The 17383-nt window shown below is 53.2% G+C and overlaps 1 protein-coding gene across 4 annotated transcripts in view; it reads left to right on the plus strand.

Annotated features, from left to right (window-relative positions):
• The first annotated feature begins 2155 nt into the window (after positions 1–2155).
• Positions 2156–17383, plus strand: part of Mitf (melanocyte inducing transcription factor) — a 182437-nt gene continuing 167209 nt past the window's right edge. For all 4 annotated transcript variants that reach the window (XM_027931840.2, XM_027931841.2, XM_027931842.2 and 1 more), the window contains exon 1: positions 2156–2347. In XM_027931840.2, the coding sequence (XP_027787641.2) occupies positions 2244–2347 (104 nt within the window). In that variant the 5' untranslated portion in view covers positions 2156–2243. The remainder of the gene's footprint in view (positions 2348–17383) is intronic.

Consider the following 17383-nt stretch of genomic DNA (forward strand, 5'->3'; position numbering starts at 1 on the left):
ATTGTGCAAGAAGTTTAGTGTCTCTGGCCCACACTCCTTAAATGTCTGTAATAGCTCAGTTTTAGTCAGATTTTTTTATAGCTGTGACCAAAAGACCCGACAAGAATAATTTAGAGGATAAGAGTTTATTTGTGGTTCATGGTTTCAGAGGTCTCTGTGTATAGACGGGCAACTGCATTGCTCTGGGCCTGAGGCGGAGCAGATCATCATGGCGGCAGGAAGTGGAGGAGGAAAGCAGCCCAGGACCAGGCAATCAGGAAGCAGAGAGAGCTCTGCTCACCAGGGACAGAATATAAACCTGCAGCTACACCCCGGTCATTCACCTCCTTCAGCCATACCCCACCTGCCTGCATCACCCCCCAGTTAATCCCTATGAGTAGATTAATGCACAGATCAGACTCTCATAATCCAATCATTTCACCTCTGAACCTTCTTGGATTGTTTCAGACCTGAGCTTTTGGGAGGTCACCTCACATCTAAACCATAACAAGCTCCAAGTTATGCAGATCAATCCTCCCCCCAAACACCTAGATGGCGGGCAGGCAGAAGAGTTGAGGAGGCAAGACCGCTCACTCCCTTCGGCTCTCCTCTTAACCCTTCTTTACTTCTGACATCTGATTTCCAGTTGTTTCTCTGTCCAGGAATAGCCTGCTGCCCTTAGGGGGGCTTCTGATATTCTGTTGTAGGGTTGCCATAGTGCTGTTAGAGTAAGGACCTATAGGGAATGTTTAGAGGACTACATTTTATTATGGGATTTGGGCAATTGCTATTACAACAGAGCGAGTCTCCTGTACTTTTCCCATTCTTACAGAGAGCCTCAGCTCTACAATCAACCCATCCCTTGGGAGACATTTTTCTGGTGTGAAATTAAAATGCTTTATTGAGAGTCAAAACCGGCATCTCCTAGGATATCATCTTCTTAGAGTTTTCTCCAAGGCTAGCCATTTCGTTTATTACTTCTGGAAGGACTAACACAGAGATGTTAGTGGGAAAAGAATATCTTCAAGATCAAATTAAAAAACAAAAAGAGGATAGCCATTGAGAAGATTTTTTATTATTATTATTATTATAAATCACTCTCACATCTGACCTTGCAGCAACTTCTAAAACAGACTTCCCAATCTCCTCTTCGGTAGATGAGGACTCCGGGTCTTCTAGGAATCAACTGGCGTCCCTGAGGGGCAGGGCACTTAGAAGGACCGCTGATGTCAACTCTGAGCCTTTTCTACCTCCAGACGCTACCCTCTAGCTCTGTCCTGCCGCCCAGAAGGCTCTGACTCAAGACATTTTTTACAAAAGGAAGACATTTCCTGGAACTAGCCGGAGGGCGAGGCTGGAAGTACCAATGAGCTGAAGCCGAGTCTTTTATTCTACTACCTGAGCGCTGGGAAGCTCAGAAGGGGCATGACAGCCTCCTTCCAACTCCCAGCCGACTGAGGAATTGAAAGCAGACGCTAATGACGTCGTTTTGTAACTTCGTGCCTTTTAAAATCGACGGGCTCTTTAAAGTGCTGCTTTAGATTAGAGGTGGCTGTTGGATAAGGCGGGGAAAGAGCCGCTCTGCTGAATGTTATTATAAAAGCCCACACTGGGTTGGTTCCAGAAAAGCGACGCGCAGGAACAACTTCTCCAACTGTGTTTTCATTACGCAGTGAAGAAAGTTCTGACACTCAGCTCCAATCCTAGGACAAGCTGACAATGTCGCAGCATCCCAGAGACGCGCGAGGACTGCTAGGAAGTCCTTTAAGTTGAAGACAGACGTGCATGCGGAAAGTTTCCAGGACCCAAACCCTTCGCTATTTTATTTTTAAGACGAGGTCCCGGCGCGCCCTAGCAGCTGTCCACCCAGGAGGAGGGGCGACGGCGAGGGCGAAGGCGCAGGCCGAGTTCGCTCTTATTAATATTAAACAGCCGGGTCTACCCTTGAAGCAAGTGGGGAGAGAAGGCGAGCGCTCCTGACATTGACAGTGAGTCCAAACAGGAGTTGCGCTGGAGGTGCCCACCACGTGGCCTCCCGCCGGGCCTTCTGGGAGCTGTAGTTTTCCGGGGAGCCGCGGCCGGGGCGATCTGGGGTGCCCCGTGCCGGCGGACTACAGGTCCCAGGCGCCCGGGCCGGGAGCGCGGACTCGGCCGGGCGGGCTGCGCGGCGCTGCGCGGGGCGCGCGGCGGGACCCGGCCACCAACTCCCTGGGCGCCCCGCTTTGCCCTCGATCGGAGCGGCGCGGGGCCGCGAAGCCGGAGCCATGCAGTCGGAATCGGGGATCGTGCCGGATTTCGAAGTCGGGGAGGAGTTTCACGAAGAGCCCAAAACCTACTACGAACTCAAAAGTCAGCCCCTGAAGAGCAGGTGAGGGTGACAGCTGGACGGGGCGCGGTGGCGGCCGGGGCCGCGCCTCCACCCGGGGCGAGGAGGGCTGGCTCCCGCGTTTGGGACAAGGACCCCGTGCCCTTGCGCGGTCTGCCCCGCGGGCTGCTGGCGCTGCGGGCGGCGCACATTCGGAGTGGGAGGGAGCGCCCGGGGCCGGGCCGCTGTCGGGGCGCGGGGACCCTGCTTGGAGGTGCGCGGCGGGGACTGGTGGGGGCTGGGGAGCGCCCGGCGCCGGGTGGGGGAGGAGCGCCGGCGGGATCGCTGACCAGGTGCGATGGGGGACAGTTTTGACTGCGCCACTTTTCTCAAGATCCCAATGGGATCGGAGAGGGAAAGCTGGGGTGGCCGGTGAGCGACGTTCCACGGAGGCCATCAGCTCGCCTGCAGCCTCCTCTTAGAAGTCCTGCCCCTTTGGGAACACCGGCCTCTGGCGGACTCCAGGTGCGGTCCCCGCCCGCCGCTCACCTGCTGTCGCTGCACGCGCGGGCGGGAGGGGCGGGGCGTGTCCCCTGGCCAGGTGCAGCTGGGGCCGGGTCCGCCGACCGGGTCTCCTGGGGCGGGGGCGGGCAGCTGCGCGGTGGTGGGCGTTTAAGCGAGTGGGTTCCACACTGGCCGCGGCGAGTGGTTTTTTGGCTGAGGACTTCCGAAACTTCGGGAGAGGCGCGCAGCCGCTCCCCATCCGGCCCACCGCCCAGCGCCCACCCCTGGCTGCCTCCATCCCCACTAGTCTGGCGGAGTTGGGGCTCTTCCGTTCTCTCCCTACTGTGGACACTCGGGAGGCCTCTCGCTTCTCGTTTCGAGTGTTCCCTAAGAGCTGGTGATCACTTGAGGCTGTGACAGCGGATGGTTTATTTCTAGTCCTCTCCGTTGTGGGATAGATAAGGCTGTGACTGCGAGCCGTCAGGTCACAGTACAGCGCCCTCTGAGTCTGCCCTGCCCCTGAGGATGACTGGGGCCTGGGTGAGGGGGCCCAGATGACAGGGGCAATGAAGGGCAGTGGAGTCAGCGTGAGGTGGACCAAGGCTGCTTATGAAGAGAGCCTCATGGAGAGGGGAGCCAGGTGCCATTCCTTCAGGGGGTGGCAGGACAGTCCACTTAGGGGAAGGGGATCTGGGAGGACGGGCAGCTGCCCTTGCAGAGACAGCCTGCTTGCAGATGCTTAATGCAAATTGGAAGGAGGTCTCCTGTGCAGTTAGAGGCATGAAGCAGCCTTCAGTTGGTGGATTCTCTGCATAATGGCTATTTTGTGTGGGAGCTTAGATTGTGTGTGTTGGGGGCTGGGGGCTTTGCATAATATTGTGTAAGGGGTATTGTTGGTCATTCTCATTGGGGCTTTATCTGCATTCGCTGAAGGGACCAGTGTTTTACTGAGCGGTCATGCTTACATGGCCAGAATGAGGGAGCGGGCGTGTGTGAGTCCTGAAAGACAGGAATTGGCCGGACTGTTGGGAACATTTTTGATGGTAGCTGATACATAACATTAAATGAGTTCGAGGGAGTGAGGAAAATACCATCTGGAAAAACCCAGATGAGTGCCCGGAATGCTCCCCTTTAAGAATTTGGGCCTGTTCTTTCTTAGAGTCAGCAAAAATTCCTTGCCAGGGTGCACATTCTTGGTAGCTGGCTACCCTGCACGCGTGAGGAGAGGTGTGGGGACGTGGGAAGTAGCGGGTTCGCACATCACTGATGGAAACAGGTGTGGGACACAACGGTATGGAGAAGGAGGACTAAATTAAAAAGGTTGTTGGAAAACTTATCTGGGGAGCAGACACATGCTTCTAAATAAGCCGGTTAAATAAAATCTGTGAATAAATGCGCAGAGTTGGCCGCTTTTCCTGGCACCGTCTCCGCATCTGTTGCGCGACTGGAACACCTACGCATTCCGATGGGCCCTCCCTTGTTCTTTGCCTTACCTCTCTGCTAGGGCACCTGGCTGCTGCTATGTCCTGGCTGGACAAGCTACAGTTCGAGGGTTAAGACTGCTGTGGCTGGATCACCTGCCCATCGTGTTCTCCAGATGGTCCCTTGGAGTTGACGATCAGTATAGAATCTGTCCAACAGGTGGACCCACCGCCACCAGCCCCTGCCTGGGTCACTGCAGAGGTCTGGCAGGTCACCTGCCTTCCGTGTTACACTTTCAGTGATTTTTTTTTTTTTTTTTTTTTTTTTTTTTAGCAGTCACAATGTCACTGTTAAAACCAATTTTCAACCAGGGATGAGTCTAACCCCTACCTCCAGGGAGCAGTTGTTGGCCTCTGGAGACATCTGGGATGGTCACAGTGGAAGGGGGTTGTTATTGGCCTTTAGCAGGCAGGGATGGCACTGCTGTTATCCATTCTGTGTGCACAGGACGGCCATCCCACAAGGACATATCATCTGGCCCCCAAATGTTGATAAAACTGAGGTGGAGAAATCCTGGGTCCAAACTCAAGTCTGACCTTGTCATTCTCTGCTCAAAACTTGCCACCATGGTTCCTAGATTTTTCTCAGTAAAGTCAAAGTCTTTAAAATTCCATAGGGTGGCCTACATGGTCAGGCTGCCTGTCCACCCTGACCTTCTGTCTTGCTGCTCTCTTGGGGCTCCTCATCTTCCACCATTCTGGCCTTCAGGCTCTTCCTGGGGCACTCCAGGGCCTTCCTGTATCACGCTTGCCTTTGCCTGGACGGTCTTTGTCCAAGCCTCACTCCCCCCAGCCTCAGACACCCCCACGTTCCCATCACACCGAGGGTGTGGCCTTCTGGGCCCACAGAGCTCACAATGCCATCCCTCTCAACTCAGTCTCCCCGCCCTCTGTTTTTTCCATCTATTTGTAACCTACTGTATAATTTTCCAATAAGTAATGTTTATTATTTGTCTCCACGCTAGACCGCAAGCTTCAAGGAGCAGGATTTCTCTCTTCCTGTCTGATTGTTGGGTTTTCTCAGGGCCCAGAATGATTTCAAGGGCTCAGTGCTCTTGATATTTTGGGCCCAATCACTCTTTTGTGGTGAGGGCTGTCCTGTGGACTGCTTGGCGCTCAGTGACATCTTTGGCTTCCTCCTGTTGGAGGCCAGCAGTGCCTCCTCCGCCAGATGTGACAACCAAAAATGACTGCAGAGTGGCCCATGGTGGGCAAAGTCACCTCCACTTTAGAACTGCTGATATAGGATAATACCTGGCAATGAATATTGTTGAGTGTACATGGCCTTCCTTGGTATCCCCCTTGGGGCAAGGTATTTGGTTTCTGTTTTTGCATTCAACAGGGTGTTCTTTTTTAAAAAAAGATGCCACCAAAGCATGCTCCAAAGAGGAACTATGTGTTCTTCACTGAGGCTAAGTGAAGACATTCTCATCTATCAAGAGGAGAGACACAGATCATTCCTAATTCAGACCTCTTTGAATTTAGAAATGAGAGGTTGTTGGGTTTAGGTTCTCAGAACCCCCTTTGGGTCACGTGGATTGGCGGTGCTGAGCTGGAGGGAGACGCTTACTCTGAGGAAGGTTCTAGAGAAGAATCTTTTGCACTTTGGTTCCTCTCACAAGGCAGAGGAGAAATGTCAGAGTGAACCCAGAATTCCCACACTGGCCTAGTCATGCCAGGGACACAACCATGGGGCCATGGTTGAGCTCCCACAAGCAAGAGAACTCTGGGTCTTTGGATGTGCAGCCTCGTCTCCGGGCCCTTCCACTTGATTTTCCTGGTGCAGAGGTCTGTGGCTTTGTAATGGCTAATGCCCTCTTCCTGGGCAGGCTTCAGAATTGGCTTAGTCAAATTCCGGCGTCTTCTTGAGTTGGTAGTACTGTTTTAAACAGCTGTTAATGACCTTCCTGCAAATTATAAGTGGAAAGCAAGTGAGTGTTGGGTTGGTGCTGCCAGGACAGGGTACAGCAGTGGTCCCCAGGTGCTGATTCACGGAGCGGTAGGTGCTGTTTGCATGAGGGACAGGTCACAGACGTATTTGGGCAGAAGGCCACTACCCTTCATTGGGTTCATGCTGAGGTTTCCCTTTCTGTGTTCACATTGAAAAGGCCCTTTTATGAAATAATGATCCAGTCTTGGAAAAACACAACTTCACTTTCAGTCTTTTATTGGTTGCTGAAAGTTTTCTTGATTTTTTTTTTTTTTTTTTCTGGTCTGCGTATCTGCAGGGAACTGTCATCAGGGAGATCAGAAGCTGAGTTCCGGCTGTCTCTGCCTGTCCAGTCAGGCAGGGGGGTGACCTTTAATCTCAGCATCCTCATCTGGCAAATGGGGGTCTGCTTCTTCAGCGATCTCAAGAGCAATACTATGACTTTCACAATTTGGGGAAATTATTACCTACCCAGGTGCCCGGCACATAGTCAGTGCTCAGAAAACGTTAGCAGATGTGTTTTTTTTTTTTTTTTAATTACTTAGTGAGCTCCAACATTTTGGACTGTGTTTGTATTTGGTTGACTGTGGCTAGCTTCTCTAAGGCCAGTGTGGTTATGCAATAAAATCCCCTCAATCTCAGCAAATTTATGTTTTTGCTTTCCTTCTAATGAAGTTTTCAGATAATTTTTTTTCACATTTTATAATTTTTACCCAGTCCATAACAATTCCTTTATGCTGGTTAAAAAGAAAAAAGAAAACCTGACAATTATGATATGAACACACAATTCATATTCAGCACATAACTTTTCGAGTCCTAGCTCATGGAAATTAATACAAATAATGATGACTAACATTTATTTAGTAGGCTTTGTGTGCCAGGCCCTGTTCTGTTTTTAATTACATAAAACATATTAGTGTTTGCAAAACTTGCATGAGGTGCTAATAGGAAACAAAAACAAGGGTACTAATTTTAATTTTAGAAGTGGGTAACACTTACCTGGCACTTACCACGCGCTGGGCGATATTCTGAATATTTGACTTGTTTAAATATTGTTCAGTTAATTCTCACTTTTGGGCATGTCTTCTGATCATCCCTATTAAGCTCACTGAGAGAGGAACCGAGGTTCCAAGTTCTTGGACCAGGGTGGAACTGAGGCGCACTAGCTCCAGCCCCGCATTCTGGTCCTCTTGCTGTGTTAAACGCGGTTTGTGTGATTATGCAGAGCTGGACGATGTGCCGCACGGTTCCTTCTCCAAACTTTCAGTGGGTGGGACACAGAACTCATGGACCCAGCTAGCCAAAGCAGCCAGTGTGGGCTGTGGGGGGGCAGGTGGCATCAGTAAGGGGGACTCACTAGAGGAAGAGAAGGGGCATTTGAGATGTCCTTCAGTCTCAAGTGTGAGCCACCTAGGAGGCTAAGCCCAGACTGCAGGTGGCAAGGCTGGATGCTCGTGGGCAGGTGGGTTTAGGGGGAGCCATGCTCCAGGGTTGTGGCCATGGCTTTGCCACTGGTCACTACCTCTCTGTCCAGAGGCTTGGCCTCTTGGTGGGTCACTGTCTTTACTGGCCAAATGGGATCAATAGAGCCCATCTTCTTAGGCTTGGATTTGAAAATGAGGCACAAGTGTGTAAGTGCTCAGTGTGACATCTAGCACTTTTGGTAAATGATGCCAATTCTTTCTTTTCTAGTAAGATGTCACCATGATGGTGATTTTCCCCCTCCTCCCAATAGTAACTGAAACAGAATCATGTAGCCAAACAGAGAGGACCAAGGTGCTCCAGCCTGCAGATGTTCCCATCTTATCATGCAGATTAGTTTTGTCTGATTAGATGGAGCACTTGATGAAAGTGGGATCCTGAGTGTTGGTTCAGTGTGTTACTGGAGATCTCCTCCTCCCAGTGACAGCTGTTTATAGGGTTTCTTAAAGCCTGTGTATGTTTGGTTTCCTTTGAGTTCTGCACTGCAGTCTGTACAGGCTGATGTTTATATCTGCTCCAGTTGTGCAAGAAGTGGAAAATATCCTTTTTTTAGAACAGGTCACATGTGCTTACTGTCAGGAATAGGACCTCAGTGTAAAAAAATGTATCTTGGGACAAATCAAAGTTACTAAATTTCTCCCCCAACTGCTTTGTTTCAGAACTGGCAGTATTAGGATAAATAATAGGAGGAAAAAAAAAACATCAAAACAAAACACCACCAAACCCTTGGCTACTTTTGTGTGTGTGTGTGTGTGTGTGTGTGTGTGTGTGATCTTGCAAGGACAACAAGCAAGGGTTTCATCTTTTGTGTCTGTGTGTGAGTGGTGGTTGAGTATAAAATGAACTTTACTATTAGATTTGCTAAGTCGGAATGAACTTAAAAAATATGTTTGACTCTAAGTTTGCAATTTTTGGAGAGAATAATCAAGAAGGCAGGTCAGAGGTATGAAATGCAGTGTTCATAGGCTTTGGCATTATGAAGATGTGTTTGTAGTTTGTCACAAGGCCCCTGTGAGCCCAGGGATGGAGGTGCCCCACCCAGGAGGAAGCCTGCATCCTTGTCAGGGCAGAGGAGGATGAGAGGGTCGGCAGGAGGGGGTCTGGGCTCTCCACCCCCTCTCCATCGGCAGGCATTTCAGGAGAGCAGGTTTGGCTTCTTGTGGCAAGCCCACTTCTCAGATGGTTTCTTTCTTTTTTTGCTGGGGATGACCCAGGGCCTCCTGTGTGCTAGGTGAGCAGTCCCCCCTAAGCCACGTCCCCAGCCCCTCAGGCCGTTTCTTAAGTTTGACTTTCTGATTTCTTTGCCGACTCCTCTCCCTCTTGGGGCCCCTGAAGCATGCCGTGGAGAAGGAACAGGTGGAACCTTGGGGTGTTCCTGGGACACACCTGTCCTGAGACTTGGAGTCATGAGGCTCTCTTCTTCCCTGGGGACTCCTGCCGCCTCGGCTCCAGCTGTTACAGGTGGTGGCCCGTCAGAGCTGGAGGTGGACTCCGTGCAGGCGAGAGGGACGGTGCTTTGGAGGAGCAGGACTAACGGAGAGAAGACGGCACAGGGTGCAGATTGTACCCGAGGCCAGGGGCACCCGCAGTGCCCTCTCCAAGTTGCTTTTCAGCCTCCCGTCAAGCACTCCCCGAAGAAGCAGTGACTTTGAGGTCAGGAAGGCCGGTGTGTTTGCTTTCCTCCTTCGCTCCCTCCTTAGAACAGTGGCTGGCAGGCAGCGCTGAGGTTAGGTGCCTTGCTGGCCACAGGAAACCAAGTGGCAACTGGGCAGGCTTCTGTCAGCATGCGCTTCCCACCAGGCAGCGGGCACCTCCGTGTCAGTCATGAGCCAGAGGAACGCACGAGATCATGTTTGAAGGCTTTGAAAACTAAGCAGGGTGTTCTTGGTAGAGTGGACTGAGAAAGGGGCCAGACGATCAGCAAGGCCGTGGTGAAGATGTGGTCTGAGGCCAGACCCGCATGCGAGGCAGAAAGACACAGACCCTGGCCCTGCTGTTCATTAGCTCTGTGACTTTAGACCAGTTGCCCAACTTCTCTGATGCCAGCCCCTGTTCCCTCTTCTCGGGGTGGTAACTGCCTTGCAAGGCCGCTGAGAAGATAGCAGGGAATGTACCTAAAGTAGCTCCCTTAGGTGGACACTGCATAGGTGTTCCGCGGGACCACGGGACTGCCTTAGGGAGGTGTGAGTGGGGGAGAGAACGTGTGCATTCATCTCCTTAGTGTTGGCAGCTTGGCTGAGTGTCTTCTAATGTCAGGAGAGTCAGAGGTCCATGTGCTGGTTTCTGCAGAACCAACCCTGACTTACGGTGCAGCTGGGTCTCCGTGTTTTCATTATCCTTCCTTCCCTCTAGGGCTGTCTTGCCCAGGGCCCTCCTCCCTCTCCACTGGGGTCATGTCTGGCCACGCCTAGCCCAGGGATGGTCTTCACGCTGGATCTTTTCTTCTGGGGGTGAGGGAGTGGTCCAAGGGACCGGGTGCAGCAGCAAACCCAAGATGGCTTCCACCCAGCGCTCACGCCCACCGGGGCATCTGGTGGAGAGCACCTGATTCCTGTCCCGGGCCTCAGCCCTGGATATGCTGCGCATCCTCCCTGGCAAGAGTGCCAGTGTGGAGCAGAAACGAAAGAAGAAGTGCTCCTCCCACACGGCAGCCCAGCACCCGCCCACCTGGACTCCACGGGTGGTGGGCTGTGCAGTGGAGGCAGCCTCTTCGAGCGGCTGTTGAAAGCACTTGGACCCCACTAGCTGTCTTGTCTGGCTCCTGGACCCGCAGCACGGTGGCTCTCCTGGATTGTGTGAGACCCACACTGAGCGAATGACAGGTCTGGAGAAGCACTGTAGGGTCCTGTCCTTCTGTGAGAAGTGGCCGCTCATTGAGCAACTTCAGGGAGGCCTCTGTGGCCTTCACCGTCCCCACCCACTCCTCTCCCTAAGGGGCATGACTCGATGAGTCACTCACCCAAGGTCCTCTGACCCATGTGGTCAGTTGTCCCATCTGATTGGGGGCAGCATCAGAAAGTGCTGGGCCCCATGGTCAGGGCTGCAGTGCGTGTCCCTGTAAAGGGCATTTCCTTGCAGCAGGACTTGCCTCAGTGGGAAGAAGATGCAGGGCAGAGAAGGCTCACCTAGCGTGGGGGTTCCTGCATGAAGTCACGCAACGTCAGAAGGACAGGAATACCGCTCACTTGGGTGCCTTCACTGTGACATGTTCCTAATGACTAATGGGTTCTAAGAAGCACATTTTCAAAACGCACATTGCATAGCTGGAGATTTGACCCCTGGTGGAAGGAGATGCACCTGGGTTCCTCTGGCAAGGAAGAGGCCTCTCCCAAATTGGTGGGGACGGCACTCTGAAGTTAGTCCTTGAACCAGCTCGCAGGTGTGTCCGTGGTCAGGTTGTACTAATGGCCTCGTTGTCAGAAGGAGCGGCTTTATTGTTGTTTTTCTTCTTTAGCATTGGAGGCTTTTCAGCAAGGGGTGAGAGTGTGATGCCACCCTTAGCTCTGCTCTGTGGCCGGACCTGCAGAGCAGAACTGTCCAAACCTCGGCCATCGACACCCTGGCCCTTTGCAGCCAGTTCCTAATGCCTGTGGCCGAGAATGACCACGGATAAACATTCAGATGGTGTTGGCTGGTTAGGGTCATTTACTGGCCAGGGAAGAGCATGACACTGACTGTGTGTTCTTGCAACTTCTATTTATTTATTTTTGAAGGCAGGGTTTGTAGTAGCGCATGTGAAGCAATCCCTGAAAGTATAAGCAATCAGCTGGCGTGATTCCTGCTGACGCTCCAAATGAAAACGCGCCCGTGTGCAGGGAGGTTCACGTGCAGACACCTCGGGGACGAGGCCGGGCGCTGGCTGGTCGTGTGCCCAACAGTCAGAGTGCAGACTTTTTGGAACCAGACTGTGCATCGTCAGGGCTCAGTCATTTCCCTCGGTCATCCCCTAATCATGCTTTTATCTAGGTGGGTGCCGGATGAGTCAATGCTCAGCCACAGCACCTCGGAATGCACCTTGGAATGCAGCTCGAGTGACAGTGACACTGATGGGAGATGTGCTGTCCATTTAGAAATGAATGAAAGGGCCACCCTCCTTGCTTGGTCCCAGGGTCAGCGTCACTAAGATGCATGATTTACCGGGAGCCAAGTAGCAAGGCTGCCCCTGGGGTTTGTTTTTGGGGTGGAGATCTCTCCTGCTACCGCCCTCTCCCGTCTTGGTCACTGGTACCTGATGTCTTTCTAAGTGGTTCTTGTTGGCCGCCGATTCTTCCTGGTGTAGCTCTCCTAGTGGACGCTTCTATTTCTCCTGTTGATAATCTCTTTTCCAAATTCTTGTCACATGCCTTTCACATGTTCCAGCCCGTGCGGTTCAGTCCCGCGGCCCCAGGAGTGAGGAACTTGTCACAGGGTTGGTTACAGCATCCAGGCAAGTCCAGGGGCACAGTGAACCCCTGGACTTGCCTGGCTGCTGCCCTGATAACTTATGCGGACCTGATAATTTACTTTCTAGAGAGAACTTTCCTTTTTTTAAAAAAAATTGTAACCAGCAGGCAGCTCTTATCCACGGTCGCTGATCGCCTCTGGTCTGACAGTACCCACCACACTCTGTTCTTTTTACGAAGCGTATGCACTGTGGAGATGTGGGATTTGTGGCTCAGGTAGTGCCACAGGGGCTTCCGGGACTGACTCAGGAGGTCCCAGGTAAGGGCTGAGGATCTGCATTTCTGACAGGCATCTCTCTGTGGGCCTGGAGGGGTCACACCCGGAAACCATTGCTCCCAGGTGCTGCTAGCAGGTGATGTTGCTCAAAGAACTCGAAGCCGAAAGCATTGCCAAGATGTGGGATGTCAATCATGTGTATTCAGGCCGTCCCCCGGAGGGAGGTGGCATGTTTGATCAGAAAAGGAATCTGTTGGTTAAATCACAAAATGCCAAGGACGGGGACAGCTTGGATCCCCAAGGTGGGGTCTGTTTCTGGAAGTGGGACCTCGGAGGGACCCTCTCCACCAGGACTCTGCCGGGGTGAAGCCCGAGCCGACGGCAGTCACCTGACTGGAAGACTGGGTTGAGAAACAGGGAGACGGCGGTTTGGGTCCCTCAGCACGGACCGAATTGTTTTTCACAAAATTTCTGCTGAATAAAATTTGAAATACGACTGTCAGCCTGTTTTCCCGTCTTTAATGAATTCCAGACCGTCTGTGGAGTGTGGGAGCTTCCAAAACCGAGGGGCGGGACGGCTGCCATGGGCCATCCCTCTGGCACGTGAGCTGTCTGTCCGTCCCTCTTTTCCGGGGCAGACGCTGGGAGGGAGGGGCAGGGCCAGTGCTGGGAGAGACCCCTTATCTGCCACCCGCCTGCTGGGCTTCTCCAGAGGGGAGACGCTGGTCGGCTCTGTGGCTGGCTAGGAGTCCCCAGCCGTCTCTGAACTTCAGACTGATGGTCATTCCAGCTGGGCCACCTCGCTGTGTGTCTTCAGTGGCTTGTTCTTGGGTCCTCTGTTTGGACACAGGGCTAGCAGGGCATGAGGGCTGGGCATGGGATCCTAGATCTAGGGCAGTCATCCTGATTAACTGTGCAGCGCTCAGCCGAGGCCAGTTCCGAGTTCCCTTGTTCCAGTGACCCTCCGATTCACGTCACAGTTAGGTGTTTGACTTGAAATGGATTTCAAAGTCCACTTGGGCAGCGTAACCCAGAGGGAATGACTCGAAGGCAGTGGGCAGCAAAAGAAGAGGATCCCCAGGAGCGCGGGGGCCTGCCTACCCCCGGCTGGACAGTCTGAGCAGGACCTTTGAGCTGAAGTGACTCAGATGGTGGCAGGATGCCTGGGAGGGAGGTGTTCAGGGCGTCCTGATCGAGGTGCTCTCTCTCATCATAATGCAGATGTGGCTGGGGGGGCGCGTAACGAGAGGCACCAAGTGGGGTGCACAAGGCCCGCGGAGCTCACGGCGTTGCTGTCCCGTGTGTGCCCTAACTGCCTCGCTCAGCTCTGGACGCCAGGGACTGCTGTGTTGAGTGTGACGCAGCGCGTCACCTTCATCTGACACCAGCCCAGAGGCCCTGCAGGATCCAGGTGCCTGGGCCCTTCTGGGACCTCCCTAGGTAACAGCAAGGTTAGCCATTTAGGAGACTAGAATCTGAGCTTTGAGCCTCCACCCCCGACAGATGGGACGGTTTCTTTTGCTTGACTGTCACAAGTTCCCCATGTAAATACCTGTGGTTAGGCTCCTCGCTGGCAAAAGAGGAAGGGATGGTGACCTGAGTGTGACCATGGTCCCGGGGGGGTGCTTCTGGGCATTGCACCTCTCTGTGGATGCCTTCCTGGGCACAGCGTGGGCCTGTGGCGTGACAGCAGGTGCTGAGTCAGCCTCCGGCTTGAGGACTCCAGCGGGTGGAGAGGCCCTGCCTGTGATGGGGACACAGTGGCCGCTGCTGCTGCTGTGCTTTGCTTCCTGGGCTGCGTCACTTGCAGGTTCCTCTGCTGTTGGCATCTGGAGGCCCGTTAGGCTAGAGGACGTGGTCAGTGCTCCTCACAGCCCCGTGGCTCTGTGCAGGCACTGCTGGCTCCCGTGCCGGTCACTGTGAAGTCCTCAAGAGTCCCTGCACTCTCCCCTGCTTCAGCCAGCACCAGCCGCACGGTTGGCTCTGGTGCGCGTGGGGTGTTCACAGCATGTTTTCAGACCCTCTCCAGCACGGGTTGTAGCCCAGCACTCCCTGGCCCACGTCCCCAGCCATCAAGCACTGCCTGCACAGGTACGGGAACGGATCCTGTCGAGGCGCGTGGACACAGGTTGGATTCTCGAGGCAGCTCTTTCAGAATCGTTCACCCTCTGTTAAGCCTTACGAGTGATCCCAGCTCCTCATGGTCCAGTAGGTCCCATTCTGAATGTCCTACAGAAGGACAGTGACAGTTTTCCTTTTTCACGTGATTGAAGTAAACAAACAGTACGGCCAGAGACCCTCAGGCTAGGTGCTGCAGGGTGAGCACCTTCGGGTGTCTGGAGAGGCCCTGAGCACAGGAGAGGGAGGGCCACCTGCTGGGTCTGGTGGGAGAGTGGACTCCCAGCTCTAGGTCTGCTGTGCAGCCCAGCCTTGGGAGTCAGGAGCCACACTGGGGTGAACCAGGCACGGGAGGGGGAAGAGGCACTTGGGAAGCTCTCAGGGTTAGGTGTGTTTCTGGGGCATGTAACTCGGTGGTGTGGAGAGATCTGCCTCCTTCCTCTCCTTTTTCAGAGTCATGTTTTGGGAATTATTTGTAGTATCCTCGGGCAGACTCAGTTTGCCCTGTGAGGTGCAATGCTATTTGAGACTTACTGAACATACGAAGTCAGGAGACAGAGGTGAACAAGAAGGGTGAGCCGGAACCTCTTACCACCCTTGGTAAATGGGTGACTGCTGAGTGATGATCACATCACGGAAGGACAGGGAGGCGTTGGGGGAGGGGAAAGAGCCAGTTTGAGGGTCCTATCAGCTATCAGGAGAAATAAATATATTTAAACTGATGTTCACTGAAGTTAACCTCTAGCAGTCACTTCACTGGAAGGCTTCATATGGAAAATCACGTAGATTTTAAGAAAAATCCAGGCAGTCATTGTAACATACACCTGTAATCCCAATAGCTTGGGAGGCTGAGGCAGGAGGATTGCAAGTTTAAGGCCAGCCTTGACAACTTGGTGAGCCATAAGAAACTCAGTCTCTGACTAGAAAAATAAAAACAAGGCCTGGGGATGTGGCATTCCGGGGCTCAATCCCTGGTACCCCAAACCAACCAACCCAACAACCAACCCCCAAAACAAAACAAAAAGAAATGTCAAGCGTGAGTTGGCAGGGGTGTTGGTCGCTGACCTGCTGTTTGTGCTCAGAGACGGCCGCTCTGAGCCCACCGCAGGCACCGGGCCAGTGGGCATCGAGCCAGCGCTGCGAGGGAGTCAAAGGCCGGCCTCCGTGTCCCTCTGGTCACGGCATCTGTGTCGGCTGATCAGTGCCTGGCTTTGCTCCCTGTGTGTCTGCTTAAAGGTACCACTGACCATGCTGCCTCCGGGCCCTCCTCACTCACCACTGCCCACTCGTCCTCAAGCCTGCGTCTTCCCCACAGGAGCGTCTCAGCCTTCTGACGCTTGGGGACAGGGGACAGCAGCTCAGCTCTGTGCTGGGGCCTTAGTACTAGTGGAGTCACCATGAGAAGACACACAAGTGCAGAAAATGTGTCCTGAGATCACCTGTGAAGAGAGCGCTCGGGCTCGGGACACCCCGGGCACCCTCTGGGGAGACCGCCGCTGTCTTCCTGGACCTCAGCTGGGCCTGGCTCTCCATGCCCCGCTGACCTGCGGGGTCCACCATCAACCGAAAACGCTGCAGATGTTGGGTTTTGGACTTTGCAGGTTCATGTGAGCAAGTAGGTGAATTTGCAGACGGGGAATCTGTGAATAGTGAAAGTTGACTGTATTAAATGTTTTTTTGTTTTTGCAGCTATATTTTTGTAGCTATTCTTTCTGTGGTCTAAAAAGCTCACTCACTGGGAAGAAGGTTTTAAAACATGTGTGCTCAGACATTGTGGATTAAACATGAAGCCACGTTAAGTCAGCTCTTCCAGGAACCTGACCTCGCATTTTTACCCATTTGGTTGTCAATAAAAATGGCCCCTCCCTTCCAGGCCTTGAAAGTTGACGGAAGCTCCGCTGTTCGCCTATGGTGCTTTTTACTGTGACGTAATTCCTGTAGGAAGGTGGCGTGGGAGGGTGGGGGTGGGAGAGAAACAGAACTCACAGGCCTGGGTTGAAGAATCCAGGGGGAAGCAGAAGATGGCTCAGGAATTCCGCTTGGGCAGTTTCGAGGTCCCCAGGTCTGGCTCACTCATGGTCTAGAGTTTAGAGGTGGTGGCCTGACTTCCCCTGGTACGGCAGCTTAGCCCGTCACTGTCACCAGCAGAGTCCCCGTGGTGAACGTCCCCAGAGCCATGTTAGGAGTGCTTGGAATTCTCCTGGAGGAGGAGATTGTTTTCAGTGGCCACTTCAAGTGGCAGAGGACACAGATCACACAGCTTAATAGCCACAAAGAAAACACAGAGTCACCACCATGATGACAGCATCAGCGTCTGGCATTTCTAAGGCCCTGGTCACAGGTGTCCCTGGCTCAGCGCTGCAGATGGCCTTCTGGGTTCTCAGGTCTCCCTGGGTGGTATCAAGAGGGCTCTGCTTGGTGTGTGAATGTGTCCCTGGTCTGTCTTGGTCTTGGGGTGAGGAAGGCACCTGTGTAGTATCTTTCACACTTTTTCTATTAGAAAAGTCAAGAAACTGAACGGCAGAAATGACTGGTTCAGATGGAGGTGGGTCAGAGACATGAAGGCACCTGTGGTCACCGAGGTGCAGCATTGAACCTGGAAGGTGCTGTATATAAGGAGATCTCCTATGAGGGGGAGGATCCCATTTGATAGATGAAGAAACTGAGGCCCGCCTATCTCCTGTCACTTGGCTGCCTTCATAAGGTCTGAAACAAGCTTGAAACCTCAGACGCTCCAACTTCAGACCTGCCCCTCTGCACCGTGCGGTGAGGGCCACCGTGCTGGGGGGGGGCGGGCAGAGGCAGAGGCAGGATGGGGGCCACCCGGATGACGCCTGGTGTTGACCATGGAATGAGGAGCACACTGTATTTCCGATGAAGTAAAGACAATGGATTCAGGGTGTGGTGGAGCCTTCGAATCCAAAG

This window comes from Marmota flaviventris, chromosome 20 (genome assembly GCF_047511675.1).
Source record: "Marmota flaviventris isolate mMarFla1 chromosome 20, mMarFla1.hap1, whole genome shotgun sequence".
NCBI classification, from domain to species: Eukaryota; Metazoa; Chordata; class Mammalia; order Rodentia; family Sciuridae; genus Marmota; species Marmota flaviventris.